General features: G+C 35.0%; 2 protein-coding genes and 1 long non-coding RNA gene across 3 annotated transcripts; 2 read left to right on the top strand and 1 right to left on the bottom strand.

Annotated features, from left to right (window-relative positions):
* Positions 1–8,868: 8,868 nt before the first annotated feature.
* LOC115991392 lies at positions 8,869–12,541 on the top strand. The gene is made up of 4 exons (XM_031115091.1): positions 8,869–11,183; positions 11,269–11,526; positions 11,615–11,726; positions 11,810–12,541. The coding sequence occupies exons 1-4, from the start codon at positions 8,869–8,871 to the stop codon at positions 12,539–12,541; spliced, it is 3,417 nt and encodes a 1,138-aa protein (XP_030970951.1).
* Positions 12,542–12,791: 250 nt separating this feature from the next.
* On the top strand, positions 12,792–16,573 carry LOC115991391. Its single transcript, XM_031115090.1, has 6 exons — positions 12,792–12,942; positions 14,055–14,332; positions 15,059–15,280; positions 15,396–15,488; positions 15,636–15,737; positions 16,130–16,573. Exons 1-6 carry the CDS (start codon positions 12,792–12,794, stop codon positions 16,571–16,573), a joined length of 1,290 nt encoding a protein of 429 aa, XP_030970950.1.
* Positions 16,573–18,353, bottom strand: LOC115988578. The gene is made up of 3 exons (XR_004091584.1): positions 18,170–18,353; positions 17,073–17,213; positions 16,573–16,969 (listed from the first exon to the last, which is right to left on the bottom strand). It is a non-coding gene; the product is annotated as an uncharacterized LOC115988578 (long non-coding RNA).
* Positions 18,354–19,348: the final 995 nt, after the last annotated feature.

Here is a 19,348-nt window from a genome sequence, read left to right as displayed (position 1 = left end):
TCTAAATATTGTTGTTATGCATTATATTTTCCTAGTTTCTTTTGGTACAATTAAAAATTTTGAGTTTCAAAGTTATTATTCAAAATTTCATTCCCTGAAGGAGATTATTATGATAACAAAAACTTATCCTATAATTAAAATTGATATTACTCAAATAATTGATCGTACTGTTCACTTAAACTTTTATTTTCCCCATCTTAAGTAGGTACATTAAATTGGACCGAATTGATCTCAAATGGACCAAATAGATCAAATTGGACTGAATAGACCTAAGTGGACAGAATGGACCAAATTGGAAGGAATGGACCAAAGTAAATCGAAGTTAACCAAATAGAGGGAATTGGACTAAAGTAAACCGATTTGGACTGAATAGATGAAGTGGACCAAATCGATTTGTTATTTGCATAGCCAAGATTGTGTTTTGATATAAACGCAAATTCTTACTTCCAAAATAATCAAGTATTAACTCAAATAAAAATCAAACTGAAAGTAGAGTTGCAAGAAAGAATAAAATTGAGAGAGAGAGAGAGAGAGAGAGAGAGAGAGAGAGAGAGAGAGAGAGAGAGAGAGAGAGAGAGAGAGAGAGAGAGGGAGATTCTAGTGATGCTGTTAGGATTTCATTAGGCGTTCCAAGCCAATGTAAGGCAATGCTAATGAAAGAGCAATGCTAACAAGCACAAATTATTTCAACATTTTTACAAACTGTTAATGTTGTAAAATTTTATTGGTTTACTCCATGCCAACCACTAACATCACATTTTTACTTACTAATAACCATTTATCACATCAACAATTTATAAAATTCCTATTGAAAACATCAAGAAATGTTAGTGAATGCTCTTAGCCTTTATATTTTACATGGCGTGTTAATGCAATAATTAAAGAAACATAAAGTTAAGTACTCAAGTTCAACAATGCTTAATCATTATATATATATATATATATATATATATATATTGTGGCGACCCAAACCTACAAACGTTACTATGTAAGACAGTGGATTTGGTTCCCAATTTATTTGTTGGTGGCTTTCCTCACAGTCCTACAAATTGTGCTTCAAACATAGCCTTGACAACCCAACAATCAAGTGTCCCTATGGTTTTAAGCCTAATACCCTATTCCACCTGCTTCTTGCTTTCTCTACTCTCCTTTTTCTCTCATCCCCTCATCTTTACTCTCTCTCTCTCTCTCTCTCTCTCTCTCTCTCTCTCTCTCTCTCTCTCTCTCTCTCTCTCTCTCTCTCTCTCTCTCTCTGCTTCCCTAAAAAACCAACCCCCCATTTGTTTGCCCTTACTTTCTTTTATAACCCCCCTTTAGTGGAGTTCAAATCATTACTTTTCATTGGTCCCCATGCAATCCCACTTTCACCCATAAGCCCTAGAAAAATCATGTCTTCTGAAGATTCTTTTGAAACTTGTTCTAAGTGCCGAATTGTGCTCGGCAGCAAGTTTCCCAAAGGCACTAACTGTGCTCATTTACCGACCTAAACTTGTCCACTTCCTCATCATACCCCCTCGGTTTATTAGTCAGTATTAGGCCTAACCGTCCCCGAGCACAATAAGTTTCCCCTGAATGCTAGTTGTTGGTCCTTCACGCATTCATCCATGGACTGGTCCTAACCCTACAATCACTACAAAAAAAATCGTGCTATCCCAGCGTTTTTACAAAACGCCGTAATAGAAAATCCTGCACCAGCACTTTTTGAAAACGCTGGTATAGGAAGCCAAAAAACGCTGGGATAGGGTTACCGATTTCCCTGATGGGGAAAGACCTATCCCGGCGCTCCTAAAAGCGCTGGGATAGGTCTTTCTCCATAAGTGAATGTAAGGACCTGTCCCAGCGCTTCTAAAAGCGCTGGCATAGGTCCCTCTCTTCCAGTGCTTTTCAAAAGCGCTGGAACAGGTCCTTACATTCACTTATGAAAGCGCCGGGATAGGTCTTTTCCCATAAGGGAAATCAGTAACCCTATCCCAGCGCTTTTGTAAGCGCTGGAATAGGTTAACCCTATTCCAGCGCTCTAAAAGCGCTGGGATAGGTCACTTATAGTGTATTTTTGTAATTTTTTGGTTTGTCATTTTTAGGTATTTTGACCAAAATACCCCCAAAATCTCAAAATTACCAAAATACCCCCAAAACCCGAAAAAATAAAAAGACCAAAATACCCTCGAAACTTTATAATTACCAAAATACCCTAAAAACACAAAAAATGACCAAAATACTCCTGGAATCCAAAAAAGACCTAAATACTAGGGGTGTCAATGTTCGACCCAACCCGTGAACACGACACAAACCCAACACGAGTTTTTTCGGGTTAAGGTTGGGCTTTAATGGGTTTGGGTCATAAACGGGTCGACCCGAAAGCGACACGATAAGAAACGTGTCATAAGCGGGTCAATCCGCGTAACCTGCAATAGACACGTTTAACACACCAATTTATTTGTGTCAACCCGAAATGACTCACTTAACACAACCCGTTTAATTCGTATAACAAATAAATATTTATTTTATTTTAGATTTGTCAAATACCTTTTATATCCAACATATATTTTAAATTTAGAAAGAAAAGTGAATAATTATAAAAATTTATAAGGGATATAATTGAAAATTGAAACTTTCAAACCCTAGAACTACTAATACTTTTTTTTTTTGGCATAAATATTGCACAAATAAAATTGGATGAGCTTGTGGAAGATGTTATGAATTTGGACATTAACAAAGAATCTATGGATTATAATCGTGGTCATAGTCAGGATTAGTCTATTGTTTGCTCAAATTCTTTCAATATTGATACTTAGCATTTGACAAGTTCCAAGGATATTATATTTTTGTTAAACTATGTTATTTTATTTTTGTTAAACTTTGTTATTTTGAATTTGGGTTGAGTGTATGCATTGCTTTTTAGGATTAGATAGATGTTATATTTAATATTATGCAGGTTGAAATGGGTTGTATTACATTCGTGTTAACCCAATACGACTCGTTTATTAAGTGTGTCAAATGGGTTGGGTCAGGTCAACCCGTCTTATTAACAGGTCAGGTTAGGGTTGAAGGATCATGACACGATTATTAAATGGGTCGGGTTAGGGTTGAGTCATTTAGTTGAATACCCCTACCTCGACACGACACGAACACGACGGGTTAGGGTTGATCATTTTATGATTTTCAGGAGTATTTTGGTAATTTTTAGGTTTTGGGGGGTATCTTGATCATTTTGTAGGTTTCGTGGTTATTTTGAGGTTTTGGGGTATTTTGGTCATTTTTTAATATTTTAGAGTACTTTAGTCATTTACACTTTAGGGGCATTTTGATAATTTTGATAATTGGGTAACTGGGTGGGTTGGGGTTACCCATAATAATTGGGTTGGGTTGGGTTTGGGTTAGAAATAATTAGTTAAATGGGTTTTATATTTTTTTTAGCTATTACATTATATTTTACTAATTTGTAGTGAGGAATTATATTTTATTAATTTGAAGTATTAAATTAAAATATATTAAATTAGTTTGAAGTATTAAATTAAATTAAATTTTGTTAAATTGAATTATTAAAAAATATAATTTATTTTACTAATTTCTACTATTAAATTATATTTTATTAATTTGAAGTATTATATTAAATCTTATTAATCATTAAATTATACTCAATTAATTTGTAGTATTAAAATATATTTACATAATTGGAAGTATTAATTATATTGTTATTTATTACTAAATTATATTTTCTTGACAATTGTAGTATTAAATTTAATTTTAGTAATTTGAAGTATTAAATTATAATATTTGTTAATTTGTAGGATTAAATTATATTTTTTTAATTTGAAGTATTAAATATTATTTTATTAAAAAAAAAAGTAAAGAGCTATTAAGGCGGGCTTGATTTTCGCCACAACAAGTTATATTACTGTCATAATAAACCTTAGCCTACTCTTTCTTTATTGCAGCAACTTTAAATCCGATATAATAGATCAAAATGTTGTCACACTAAAAATCTGCTAAATTCCCTCTAAAACACTTCGGTTCCCACCAAAATTTTGACACTACTCTCTCACTTAGATCAAAACATCGGATTTCCCAAACACTCTCTACCCTCACTCTTGTCTCTGTTCCCTCGCCACTCAAACTGCAGAGCCACCACCGTCCTCCCCGCCGCCGGTCCAACAGTCCTCCGATCTAGAAAGGGACAACCTCCCTCACTCTCCCTCACACTCCCTCACACTCCGTCAGCCTTGCCTTCTGCCACCGACACCACCACCTACAACAACACAGCCACCGCGGCCATCCTCGGTCTCCTTCCCTCTCTCTAAGATCTTTCAACGCCGATCAACTCTCTTTTTCTTCCATCTTCTTCTTCTTCACGAAGCCCCATTATAATATTCCACATAAGTAGCTCAGTTTTCCTAAACCTTCGATTTTTTAATTGTGGGTTTTGTTCTGTGTAGGCCTTTGTTTGTTTCTTAGGAAAGTTTTATTCAGTTTTAGTTTTATTTTTCATCACAGGTTTTTTTATGTCTTCTGCTATCGTCGATGTTTAGATCCTTTCAGTTGTTGCCGTTTCTGAAAAACTAAAGGCAGGGTATTTAACGCAAGGTGAGTTTTTATTCTCTTATTAGAGAGAGATTCTCTTTTTTTTATACCTAAATCGTTCATAGCTAAACCTACGAATTTCATATGATTTTTTTTTAGTTGCATTCTATTTGTTGTGGTGATTTCATCATCAAAGAATTGGTTGGAGGATTTCAAATATGCACATGAGCAGGTATGGTTTCTATATTGTGAATCAGTAACTTTCAGTATTTCATTTCGACTCCTTGAGAATATTAGTGAAGTGGTAAGAAATATCTGGTTATTGTTTTATCTTTAAATAAATTTTCCAACTAGCTGAGTACACTGGAAAAAGTATCCTGTTGGCAGCTGTGCCAATGAGTGATTTCTTTTTTAATTTCAATAATTTATTTTTTTTATGCACCTTTTGGTGCTATGAAAGATTTAAGCGAACTCTAACTAATAAGTTGACCATGAATTTCTAAATACATGTGATACTATCATGGTAAAAGTTACTTTATAAGCTTATGATGGAACTCAGTTCTGCCAATAGTTGTTTGTAGTTTTTTTTTGGTGGGGCCCTTCATCTGAGTTATCATAAGACTTTGATGTGTGTTTTCTATTATTCTTGGACACATTTATCTTTTATAGTAGTTGGAATTATTGATGAAGTTGAGCGAGTCTTTGTTGTATCATCAGTTCTAATTGGCCTCATTGTGCTGTCTATTCCTTTACTCCCACTTAGAATCTCTTTCCTTATTTTCTTTGATGTACACATTTGAGGGGTCTAGGTCCTATTGGCAATGATTGCTATTTCCTGAGTGACAAGGGTTTGGAAGCAATTGCAACTGGTTGCAAGGAGCTTACACGTCTCAAAATTAATGGGTGCCTACTTATCAGAACTTTGGGACTGGAATCTATTGGAAAATATTTCCAGTACCTCTCTCTCTCTCAACTTAATCATAATAACTTCGGTTTGTAGTTATGATAATGTGTGCAGTGATTCAAAGTCATGCTTGGGTCACACAATCACACAAGCTGTACAAGGATTCCATTAAGCAACATGCTTTTACTAACCTGCTAAAAGTATTTAATATTGTTGCATTGATATTTTTGAAAAGTTACATTCAAAGCTCAGGCACTTTCTTTTTTATACTTATGCTTCCAAGTTCTTTCAAGAGATGGATATTCATCTGCCTTCTGTAGTAGTAGCCTTTGTAAAATGTTTTCCACTTAACTTAGTGAATGAGGAAAATATTGAATTCATCAATTCGAATGTTATCGAATGTGCATAAAAGTTCATGCCTTCCTCTCAGTCAAGGTTTTGGATGGATTTAGTCACATGTTCCTTGCATTTTATAAATAAGTTTTGCTTGAATTCTGCTTAATTTGAAGTATATTTCTTGCATTTTTGGATCAAAGCTAGTTACCTTTTGTTGGCTTGATACCATCTGTAGATACTTTTGTGATCACATTAGCTCTGAAAATGTCAAGGCAACTCACTGATTTAGCACCTGTTATTTTGCCAAAGGATGGGTAACAATGCCTTTCCCAAAGTTGGAAGGAGCTGTAACTTCATGCAAGCTCCTCCCTTGGTAGATTTCTCTGGCGTAGGAGATGAAAGCATTTGTGATATAGCTCTCATTATTAGTTCTTGTATTGATTATTTTACCAAATAAATTCTGACAAATTTTCCAAAATTTTCATTATTATTCAAATTATTCCTTGCATTTATTATACTTTCAAATTTATAATTTGTTCCTGATTCATTGGATGGTTGTTCTCACAAAAAATATTTGGATTTAAACATTTAATGAAGGTATGAACTTTGAGTTTAGTAAGTCGATCTTGTGTGATAAAACTTCTAACTTGAAGGCGGCCATGTTGCTCGTGTAGGCTCTAAAATTGAGTGCCTCACTAAAGGCACCTTGCCTTAGGTGTTTAAGGCGCCTTTATTTTCATCATCATCCTTCCAAGTGTCATTCATACAAACCATGCTGACATAGTTTTTTTTTTTTTTTTAAAAGAATAAACTATGATACCTTAACAGAAATGCAACTTAGCATTTTCAATAGAATAAAATGATATCACAGATCAAAGAGCAGCATATTCATTTACCACTACCCTGCACTGCACAAACTAGTGATGCAAACGTAAAAGTTGGTTTCTGCCTACAATTTCATGATTCTTAATTGTAAAGCATTTGTTTTCTACCCATCAAAGGTGGTATCTATCTAACCACAGGGGAAAAAAAAACACCACTTTTGCATGCATTGTATTTAATATATAGAGGGCCTTTGTAATTTGTACGTATAGGGGACAAGAATGTCAATTGCCTGATACATACATACACATATTTAGCATATACAAATTGAATGCTCATCTCACAAAAATCCAATTATATATCTAGAGATATATTATTCACTTATCGGAAATAATTTTTTTGCTTATCAAAAATGACACAAGTTATTTTGGGACTACGACTTTGTTGTTGCTTCATGATCTAATTTCTGCTTATATAGGTTGCAGGAGTTGTTGTGATCTTTGAGGTGCAAAGAAGTGCTAGATCAAAAGCCAGAAAGGAGGAAGTACGCAAACAAGAACTTGAGGTTCAAATAGACAAATATATTTAATGTTAAAAAAAATGAAGTTTTTTATTTTTTATTTTTCTTGAAAAATGTCAAGATTACAAAAAGGAAGTTGATTACCGATTTGGTGGGTGTGTTTGTGTGTTGGGTTGGGCTTGTTGTATCCTTTTGTGTTTGGACTTCTTTAAGGCTCAGGAACTTTGGATGGATTTTGAAGTTATTCATTGGGGTACTGGGGCTTGAGATTCACAAATTACCCAACTTTCAATTTTGGAATTGAAATTTGGATACTACTTTGAAAATCATATAAAAAATCAATTAAAAAAAAACTTTGAAAATCATATAATATAAATAAATAACGGATTTGATTTTTTTTTTTTTAAAGGACTTCACCATCCAACTTTTATTGATTAATATTATTTTAGTTGTGGTCCATTGGCTAATGGAAAGAATAGATAGTTAATTAGTTACAATATCACTATTATACTATAATTTAGATAAATCTTTACAATTGTAGTACTTAATTTGAATGATGAAATCCATCCATTTCAAATGGAGATGATCATATTCCCTCCAACAATGAACGGAACCTCATTAAACCTTTCTAAACTCTTTTATAGAGAATACGATTGTGGGGGAGAAAATTAACAAGCAATTTTGTTTCATGGCACTTGGTTTTAATGGGTTGGGGTTTACTCATTAAAACATATTTAACTAATTGTTTCTAACCCAAACCCAACCTAACCCAATTATTATGGGTAAACCCCAACACATCCAATTATCAAAATTACCAAAATGCCCCTAAAGTGTAAATAACGAAAGTACTCTAAAATCTTCGAAAATGACCAAAATACCCCAAAACCTCAAAATTTCCAAAATAACCACGAAACCTACAAAATGTCCAAAATACCTTCGAAACTCAAAAAAAATGACCAAAATATCCCCAAAACCTAAAAATGACCAAAATATCCCCAAAACCTGAAAAATGACTAAAATACCTCCAAAACCGAAAAATTACCAAAATAATCACGAAACCTACAAAATGACCAAAATACCCCTGAACTCAAAAAATGACCAAAATACCCTTGGAACCTAAAAATGACCAAAATATCCCTGAAATCTAAAAATGACCAAAATACTCCCCAAAACCCATAAAATGGCCAAAATACCTCTGAATTATTTAAAAACAAAGTTTTGAATGGGTTTATATCTATAATTATTTATAGCTATGAATAAATTTTCTCATGCTCAACCTTTACCATTCTAATGTAAAGAATTATTGTAGTTCTTTGTTTTTATGGATCATATAGTTTGAGTTTTGTGTTTTGGTTTATTACCATTTACTTCCTTTGTAGTTTGTGATTTGGTTTATTACCATTTACCGCTTTTGTAATTTTCTATTATGCTTTGCGATTACTTAAGTAAAGCTATTACTAATCAAAATGTCATTACTCTATAAATAAGCTTGTTCATGAAAACTAGGAATCATCTTACATAAGAATACAAAAAATTTAAGGAGGGACATAGATTACTATATATACTATATAGATACACATATAATGTGTCTACATTATTGCTGTGGTGGATTGTTGTTTTGGAGCAAGCGGGTGGCTTGCATGGAGAGAAAAGGTGGAGTATTTTCTATTAGAAGTGTTGTTTGTTTTGTGACTTACATTTTTGAAACTCGATGTGCAATGGTGAAATTGTAGTGTAGGTGCGCCTCATAATTCGACACATATCAATGGATAAGAGTTGGATGGACGCTAAAAAGGGTTCTGAAGAATACTTCCATGGGCTTGACTCATTTGTGGAGTTTGCTTCTCGCACAGCATGTCAAGGGAAGATCTCATGTCCTTGTAGGAACTGTAGGCATAGATACATTTTTGATGTAGAGGTCGTGCGTGATCACCTGTACTCATTTGGGATGGTGAAGAATTATAGAACTTGGGTGTTTAATGGGGAATTTGAGTCTACACCGACCACTACTGAAGGTGGAAGTAGTCGTGTGCATGAGACTTTGGATCAATATGGCGATTTCCATGGGATGTTGCATGACTTACACCCTATGCATGATATGGCACCGGATTCAATGGACGAAGGTCCTAGTGTACAGCAAGGTCCAGATGGTCCTTCTGTGCAACAACCGGTTGAAGGTCCCAATGATGATGCAAAAAAGTTTTACGACCGAATACAAGATGTGGAGAAACCTTTATACGAAGGGTGTACAAAATTTAGCATATTCTCAGCCATTGTGGTTTTGTACCACTTAAAGACTCTTTGTGGTTGGACTAACAAATCGTTCACTTTGTTGCTTCAAGTCTTGCAAGATATGTTTCCTTCGGATGCTAAGTTGCCAAAAGATTGCTATGAGGCTAAGAAGATAATTACGGATTTGGGTTTGGGTTATGAGAAGATTCATGCTTGTCCTAATGACTGCATGCTTTATTGGAAGGAGAAGAGTAACCTTGATGCTTGCCCACATTGTGAGGTATCAAGATGGAAACCACCCGAGTCGCCTGTAGCTGATAAGACACAGGCTTCATCAAGCAAAAGCAAGAAGAAAGCTGCAAAGGTCCTACATTGGTTCCCTTTAAAGCCAAGATTGCAACGACTCTTTCTATCATCCGAACTAGCCACTAATATGAAATGGCATGCTATTGGTCGAACAAATGATGGGGTAATGAGGCATCCCGCTGATTCTGAAGCTTGGAAAGAATTTGATGATAAGCATGTAGAGTTCGCATCTGACCCCCGCAATGTTAGACTTGGGTTAGCAGCGGATGGGTTCAATCCGTATGGAAACATGAGTACCACGCATAGTACATGGCCGGTTGTGTTGGTTCCATACAACCTCCCTCCTTGGATGTGCATGAAAAGGTCTTCCTTGATCTTGTCACTTGTAATTCCTGGTCCTACCTCACCTGGGATTGCTATAGATGTGTACCTACAGCCCTTGGTAGAAGAATTGAGAGAGCTGTGGGATGTTGGAGTCGAATCATTTGACGCATCTTCTAATACTAGATTCCAATTGCGTGTAGCACTAATGTGGACCATAAATGATTTTCCTGCATACGCTGACATTTCCGGTTGGAGTACAAAGGGTTTTCTTGCATGTCCATGTTGCATGGATGATACCGAGTCCCACTACCTTAAACATGGCCGGAAAGTTTGTTACATGGGACATAGGCGATGGTTGGATAACGATCACGAGTTCCGTGAAGATGATATAAATTTTGATGGGACTAAGGAGTTTAGAGTGGCTCCAGTGACACCATCGGGCTCAAAGATCATGCAGCAAACAGAGAAGTTAGTTGGACGTTGTCTTGGGAAGAAACATCAGGCTCTTTATAACAAAAGAAAGAGGGGGGAGGATGCGTGTGTCTGGAAAAAGAGAAGCATTTTGTTCACCTTGCCCTATTGGGCTGATCAGAAGTTGCGTCACAATATTGATGTGATGCATACAGAGAAGAATGTGACTGATAATATAATGGCGACGTTGCTAGACTTGGATGGCAAGACAAAGGACACCTACCAGGCACGCCTTGACTTAAAGGCCATGGGTATACGGAGTGAACTTCATCTAGTCCATAAAGGGGTTGATACGGTTGAGATGCCAGCAGCTTGTTATAATATGACTACAAGTGAGAAAGACGGGTTCCTACAAGTTTTGAAGGATATAAGAGTGCCCGATGGGTATTCTTCGAATATCTCACGTCGTGTCCATCTCAAAGAACGCAAGATTTCTGGTTTAAAGAGCCATGATGACCACATCTTGATGCAACAACTCCTTCCAATAGCTTTGCGCGGATCATTGCCGTCACAAGTAACAAGGCCTTTGATCAAGTTATCATGTTATTTCCGTGAAATTTGTTCCAAAACATTGACTGTGCCAGATCTTGAAAACCTCGAGAAAGATATTGCAGTCACGTTGTGCGAATTGGAGAAGATATTTCCTCCATCATTTTTCACAATTATGGTACATGTAGTCATGCATTTGGCAAGGGAAGCGAAGCTTGGTGGACCAGTTCATTATCGTTGGATGTATCCTATTGAGAGGTAATCCTAATATTTGGCTTATGATTGATTTGGTATTTTAATGCATGGTACGTTGTTCAATTGGGGAGTTCGGTATTGTGCCTAGGTACCTATCTCGACTGAAGTCTTACGTACGAAATAAAGCCGCTCCAGAAGGATCTATAGCTCAGGGGTACATAGTTGAAGAGTGCTTAACATTCTGTTCAAGGTACATGCATGGCATTGAAACAATTTTCACGCGACCTATCAGAACGGTGGAAAATTCTACCGGTGCAGTGTCTTACTTCACACCAAGTCAAACGGAATTAATTCAAGCTCATCGTTACATTCTTTTCAATTGTGCCGACGTTGGACATTTTCGCAAGTAAGTTATAGTTGATTCAATTAGTTTACGATCGTAGTCGATTACTAGAAATACTGTTTTATTATGACTAACACAAATGCATGCACAGTATGCACAAACATGTGATCGAGGATGAACTAGGAAAGGCCCGCCGTCGTATAACTGATAATGTCATTCATAAGCACCACATGGAGAAGTTTTGTGGCTGGTTTAGAGATCTTGTAAGTATGAATGCTAGTGACTTTTTTCATGGCTGTATATGGGAAGTAAACTAACTTATAATATGTACGTATAAACGTGTTAGGTTATGTCCATGAGTGATGCTGACAGGCAGAAACTTAGCGTTACTCTTAGTACAATTGGTGCATGTCCCTATTCTAGAGCCAAGCGGATGAAGCACTATGTCACCAATGGTTTAAAATTTCGAACTAAAGATTCGGAGAAGAATAAGAAAACTCAAAACAGTGGAGTAAGTGTTGTGACTGACGGTGGCGTTGCTTACTATGGTATTGTAACAGATATTATTGAGTTGAATTATTCAGATAAAATAAGACATGTGCTATTCAAATGTAAATGGGTTGACGTTCTTAGTAGCCGGGGGTACAAGATTGATGAGTTAGGGTTTCCACTTGTGAATTTTACCCGCTTGATACATGTGGGGGATGAACTGATGGATGAGCCATATGTATTAGCATCTGAAGCTTCACAAGTGTTTTATGTAGAGGACAAGAGGGACAAAGATTGGTTTGTAGTTGTTAAAACTAAAGCAAGGGATGTGTTTGACGCGGGCAGTGGTCCCTTGTGTGAGGATGATGATGGTGATACTTATTGCGAAAATGTTCCCTACAATATCAGTGACAATGTGGCTTCTGACAACATTGGTTTGGCTCGACCTGATGTCCAAGGAACCACAATTGATGCAATGGTCATTGAGGGGAACGAGAAGCAAGATGGGGACTTCATAGATGATAATGACTTTATTGATGACGAAGTCAGCAATGAGGAGTATAGCGACGATGAGTACAACGACGATTAGTAGTATAATGTAGTAAGACCATCTTTTGAACTAATACGTTCCTATTATAACACTTTAAATTAGAATATGCATTTTCATTGTCACATATACTGTTTTTGGACTTAAGTAAATGAAAACTCAATTGCTTCCATATGTGTGGCTTGGTAGTGTGCTTGTGAAGTGCTACATGTTTAAAGCGTTTGTTAGATATTATATACATTATGTTTTTTATAACTAACAAGCTTGCATTGTTTAGGTACTGCACACAAGAATGGGGAGGAAGCGGCGACTTCAGTTCGTTGAGTCTGGTGAGAGCTCCTCACATGTGGGGTCGAATGAAGTACCATCACGCCAACAAGCTCCTTCAGCTGATGATGATAGACGACAGTCCCAGGGGAGTGATGACGAGACACTAGCACCAGGTTGGAATATTTCTAAATTTGTACTTAATAGCATGATTATGAAATTCCATTCCTATATATTTTTTTTCATATTTGTTTTTGAAATAATTATTTCTATATCTATTGTAAATCTGTTTTGTTTTTCATAAATAAAATCCAATTTAAGTAATTTGTAAGATAATTAGAAGTTTATAGGTTCACTATTAATGTATTAATAAATATGTTTCTAGGACAGTGCTCTATGCAGAGACATTTTGTTATGGCCATAGCAATGAAGGCTTCACATATTTGAATTTTCTCCCATTATAATAAACAATAGCATTTCCAATAATTGATCCCATGCCTATTACTGACTCTTGTGCACTAAAATTCATTTCAAAAATGCAATTCCTTATAAGGCAGTAGAGTATGTGTTGTCCACTGTAATTTACATAATATACTCAATTGATTTGTCCAGATCTCAAAATTCTGCAGTAATTTATTAGCCTTTTTCTAATTCATATCTTCTGGCCATATTTTATTAGCCTTTTTCTAATTCATTTCAACTTAAAATTATAGACCTCATTTGATTGGAAAGAAACCATTTGGCAAAAACAATCAACTTTGTGGCTATATAGGGTGAAACTGAAACAGGTGGTATACACTCCCTTGTTTACTCTAGCTATGCATTTTTGGCATTTAAAGCCTAAGTAGAAGGGAATGTATTATTTACTTGCATGAGTGCCACATTTATGTCATATGTGAGTTCTAAGATCAAATACAGGTTCTCTAATAACCTCTTTTGCACTCTTACCATGCATTTTGGACTTTTATATCTGTCAATCTCTAATCAGAATCATCTATAGTAAGTATGTTGGTCAATGAAAGAACAAAAATCCAAAAGAGGGTTTGTTAAATATAGCTCTGATAAAAATTTTTACAGGTAAAAGAATATTAGAATATGTTATACTTTGAGTTAATTTTTTTATATTACCATGTTAATATCAAAAATACCCTCATTAACAAGCTAATATAAAAAATAATTCAAAGTAATTCTTAAGAGTTTAGTTTTACACCAGTGTAAATGGCTAGTTTGTTGACATTTCATTCTTTTGTATTTCATTGTAATTTGATGCAACTTGGTGTTTTAATAGATACTGAGGACATACCCATAACCGTACTCACAGCTGGAGCGGTTGTTGTGCCCAACAAACGTGGGCCTAACCGATTTGATGATATATGGAATATGCCACCGGGCAAAAAATTATTCTTGGAAATAAATGGGGCGGGCCAGCCAGTCGGGGAGAATGCTGGACCTTTTGCAAAGTGGCTGGGAACAATGGCAAGAAAGCCTGATATGTGCCCAATCAATTATCGCTCATGGCATTCCATGCCACTACAATACAAGAATCGGTGTTGGGAAGCCATTCAGGTATTAGGCAAAAAGCAATGGTAAAAGAAATGACCATGAATTTCCTTCAAACTGGTAGTCAATTGCTTCAATAGTCATGATTTTCTTCTTCTTCTTTTTTCTTTTATCTTTTGGTTCAAAATAAAACTCAATCTTTCTAAATAAAATTATATAAGGTTATGCAAACTACAAGAATAGATTCTATCTCTCTTTCAATGGTAGGACTTTATTTAAAGTTTGAAGTTAATTATCTTTAATTTGGAAACCCCTATTTGTTCATTTGGCTAGTAAGGACTATTGATAATCTATTTTTGTTGAGTTTGCAAGTCGTTTAATGTAGGAGACATGTCCTAACTGAGGAGATTTTGTGAAGCCCTAGAAATGATCTTTGTTAATGTATCTTCAAGTTACGAATGTCATTACTTGTGGAAAAATTGTGTGACTTATGGCTTGATAATGGTGTATTGGATCTTTGTTAGAACTAGAGTACCAAGTCCATTTGTATATATGTATTTGTAGATATGTGCTTTATTTGGGCTTACTGAGTATTTGAAATGTCTTATAATATTTTTTTTTGAAAACTACAAGAATAGGTTCTATCTCTCTTTCAAAACCACACAATTTTGGTATCAAATTCTCTTTCTTTCAAATTCTTCACTTTTTATTACTTGTTCAAAGCTTTATGTCAGTTTGCTATTATGTTAAAAATGTGACATTTTAAAGTTGATTCAACTTTACACATGGTAGGCACGATGGGTAATTCCTACAGCCCGCATCCCACTTGCCAAGCAAAGGAAATGGTCACTCTCACGGATTGGGAAGTTGTGGAGGGGCCACAAAACAGAGTTGAAGGAAAAGCACTACAACCTGAACACAACTAAGGAAGATTTACTTCAGCTATCACTGCCGGAGGTTGATGACACTCAATTTCATGGCCTGGTGGAGTATTGGTTCTCTAAAGATTTTAAGGTAGTGATAGTTACAGTAGTATAAATGTTTTGCTTTTATAGGTTCCATGCTCAAGATTTTTGGTCATATTAGCTTGTTATTGTAATTGGTAGTGACTTTCTTGAAATGTTTGTAGGAGCTGTCGGAAGATAACAAAGCGCGGCGTGGCAAGCAGACGGAGTTGCACACGCTCGGATCCAGAAGCATGGCCCAGACGGCGGATATCATTGTAAGAACAATATTATATATATTAATAACATGCTTACAATTACAAAGTTTATATTATTTTGCATTCTAAAGTAGGAATAAATATGATTCAATGCCATCGAATTGACACCCTCACTTTAATATGTTGAATGTACTGACCATGTTGTAGGCAAAAAAGAAAGGCAAGCAACTAGAGAGAAGTGAGATGTACGAAGTGGCGTATTCTCACCGCGATGGTGTTGCTGTGAATGCCACTGCGGAAGCAAACATTGTAAATTTCTAACAAATTATATTAGTAATTTGAATGTATTGTGTTTTGAGTTGGAAAAAAGTTCTTTGATTAACGTCACATGGTAGAGACTTTAATAAATTAGATTAGATTGTTGGCATCAATATATTAGATTAGATTAGGGTCGTACAATGTTAGGAAATTTTTGTTTATAACATTATTATTTTTATTTATTAAAAGATCCTTTACTCTTTTATGATTAAGGTTGCAAAGAGAGTTACAGGTTTGAATACTTTACCTAACATATCATTTTTTTTTTCTTTTATAATAACTCCAACCCAACTTATATATATATAAAAGCATATTACTCATGTTGGCATGTGTATTATTACCCTTGTTGCTAATATGTTATTTTGTTTATTTGTGATTACTAGGCAAAGATGAAACATCTTATGACAGAGGGGTCACAGTTGCGGGGAAATGACATTGAGGCAGGCATACTTTGGCAACCCGACGATGCATTTGCACAGGTCCTCGGTGCAGAGAGAAGTGGTCGTGTTAGAGGGGTAGGCTTTGGTCCAACCCCCTTTGGAAATCGTGCGAGGTCAATGGATGATAGTACGCCACCTCCAACATCTACTGCAACTGAACAAAAGGTTATCGAGTTGTCTGCTGAAGTAGAAGAAATGAAGGAGAAATGTGCGCGTTATGATGCTGAAATGAAGGAGAAATGTGCGCATTATGATGCTGAAATGAGGTTAATGCGGAGGATGTTGACTTCACTGTACCCATCGTTTCCCAATCTGTCTACGGTAAGAAGTTTGAATGCAAAGTATGTGCATTTGGTGATTCCCTGGTTCTTTTTTTTGCACACATAGCTCTTATACATTGGCTTCCACTATCATGAACTACTCCCAAACCATACCATATTTTGTTCTGCAATTTCCTTTTTTTGATAGGTATTGTTCTGCAATTACTTGATAGCCAAATTTACCTTATAATACATACCTACAGGAGGTCTCCATCTACACTCTTTAATAGCCACTCTTAAAGGTTGTTTGCATCAAATTCACTGCTGTCTTCAAAGAGCTTCGCTCACCCACCTATGGTTCTGATTGTACCATAACAGCTAGGCTTATATTCAACATGACCTCCACCTCCATGACATGCTCATTTTGTTTTAAAGACAAAATAACACCATACCTATGGAAACATTGTGGTTGGTCTCTAGACTTCAGGCGCTTCTGAGCACTCCCATTATATGTGTCCCTAATCTGCACCATCCCCACATATCACCACATATTTCACTTAAGAATGATGATATTATTTTCCTACAATAAAGATTGAAATAATTCATAGGTAAATATTGTGGATCACCTTTCAAGCAAAGAGTGTAAATTACGGCTGCACATTTATTCTCCAACTCCAATTCCAAAAACCTCTGTTTTCCCATACTGGAACTTTCCTCAATAATATCCCTCTAGTAACTTTCAATGAGTCTCTAGGTAGTATTCGTGCCTCCATAAAAGTACAATTTGGAAAAATTAGCACTTCAAGACCTTATGGACCAAAAAAGTAAGATTTTGGAGAAGTAAATAGAGACTCAACTAATTAGCAAGGTCCATACAATTACAGACCATATGAATTTATTTTTATTTTATAGAGAATTCACGTTGGTTCTTCCGTTGACATTATTTAGAAACACCATATGCTGTGGTCAAGTTTGAGATTTCCCCTAAAGAATTTCAAATTATCACCATTCTTCTACATCTTAGCATAACTTATATAAGTTAGTGTTTTTTTTTAAGTAAATAATTTATTAAAAAAAGAAAAGAGAGGAAAAATTAAAAGATGTATACACTCCCTTTTCAGAGAATACAAATCAAAGGGAAATAGAGTTTTTTTCTTTTTTGGGATAAGTCAAAAGGAAATAGAGTTGGAAAAACTCAATAAAAGACATCAAAGGAATGCTGCTCCTCTTATTTCCTTCACGTCACATGTTCCACATAACACATAATGGCATGGCTCGCCACACCTTGGCTACTCTATGGTGATGAGAATATTGTAAAACTATACCCCTAGAGCTTGAGCTCCAACATTAAAAAACTTGAGCATTCTGGCATGTTTGTATCTCTTTGAATTGGGAAACTTGATGACTTGACCTTGTACAAAAGGGATTTCAATTAATTATAAGACTTTAAATCTAGGAAGAATGTTATTTTGAGAAAGATATTTCTCTATTGTCAATTGACCTGACCATATCAATTTGTTTGTTGATTTTTTGCATGAACATAACTCTAATATCTTACCTGCTCAAAAGTTAGAAAAATATTTGCATTGGATGCTCCCATAAGTTATGTCATTTTCCATAAGTTACTGGTTATTATTGAAGCAGACATTTATGTAATTATTTTTTAAAATCACATAATGAGGAAACTTGTAGGGATGTAAAAGTTTTTATCACATATGCGTACCTGATATTCAATGAAGACAAAAGGGAAGCATGAGAGAAATATTTGTATGTAGTGTTCTGGATAAAGTGGAGGAATTGGTACTTCAATAGACGGATTAACAGTTCTTCTACTTCTACTACTACTTTAGGCTTGGCTTTTTCCCAAACACCTTCTATACTAAAAGAGCTTTGCTGCAACATCTCCTCCTATTAGAAGCCTATTCATAAACAAAATTTACATTTAAATAAATAAAAACTTGTCTTGATATCTTGCTCTCACTAAAACTATTCCTCACACAAACATCAAATACCAAAAAAAATCATCACTGTCACCTTTACATAATAGCAAATAATGAATTTGCCTAACATAATGAAACACATCACAAAGAGGGGATACATTCAAACATTAACCAACAATTGATATGCTTAACTATTGATGGTTGTTTTAAGGTTATTTGTAAGTAATCACTTATTGAATTTTTTGCATAAATTACTTACTAATCTCTTTTTGAGAAATTTATTGAGACTAATACCCAATTGATATGCTTAACTAAAATCAATTATTTTGAGTGTCTTTTAATTGCTAATGTGGCACTTGGTAGTAATACTAGTGATATTGTGTGATTTAGCTACTAACTCTGTTGTTTACTACACTAATCCATTGTGTGTTTCTTAATTTGTAGGATGGTGATGGTGATTCTGCAGTAGATATCCAGTCTCCCGGTGCTCAACACTTATAATTTGATGATACGCAGTAGGCGATACTTTTGGCACCTATTTTGGAGTAGTTATTATGATATTTTGATATTTATAATAAAGTTTCAAACTTTGATACATATGTACACATCATAGTTGGAAACTTTATTATAACATTCTAGACAATTAGAATGTATTCTTTTGTGTAGGACATTGTACATAGTTGTTTAGAATGTATTATTTTGTTCATAACATTCTACACACTTGGGATGTATTATTTTGTGTATAAAATTCTAGACATTTGGGATGTAATTATTGTTATGGTGTAATTAAATATATATATATATATATTTAGTTTCTTGGTTTAATGTGATATGGTATTTGTTATTGGAAAATATGAATTGTAGTTCATTACAATTGCTATAAAATAGGTATTGGAAAATATGTTTTTTAGGTACATTACAGGTGCTAAAAAAATTTTAAAAAAAAAAAAATTTTTTTTAAA

Source organism: Quercus lobata, chromosome 5 (genome assembly GCF_001633185.2).
Source record: "Quercus lobata isolate SW786 chromosome 5, ValleyOak3.0 Primary Assembly, whole genome shotgun sequence".
Taxonomy (NCBI): Eukaryota; Viridiplantae; Streptophyta; class Magnoliopsida; order Fagales; family Fagaceae; genus Quercus; species Quercus lobata.
This window is presented reverse-complemented; position numbering and strand designations above follow the sequence as displayed.

Coding starts and splice junctions, on each gene's coding strand:
- LOC115991392 (XM_031115091.1), top strand. CDS start 8,869: ATGGATAAGAGTTGGATGGACGCTAAAAAGGGTTCTGAAGAATACTTC. Junction 11,184..11,268: donor TGGATGTATCCTATTGAGAG/GTAATCCTAATA, acceptor TATTGTGCCTAG/GTACCTATCTCGACTGAAGT. Junction 11,727..11,809: donor GTGGCTGGTTTAGAGATCTT/GTAAGTATGAAT, acceptor TAAACGTGTTAG/GTTATGTCCATGAGTGATGC.
- LOC115991391 (XM_031115090.1), top strand. CDS start 12,792: ATGGGGAGGAAGCGGCGACTTCAGTTCGTTGAGTCTGGTGAGAGCTCC. Junction 14,333..15,058: donor GGTGTTGGGAAGCCATTCAG/GTATTAGGCAAA, acceptor TACACATGGTAG/GCACGATGGGTAATTCCTAC. Junction 15,489..15,635: donor CCCAGACGGCGGATATCATT/GTAAGAACAATA, acceptor ACCATGTTGTAG/GCAAAAAAGAAAGGCAAGCA.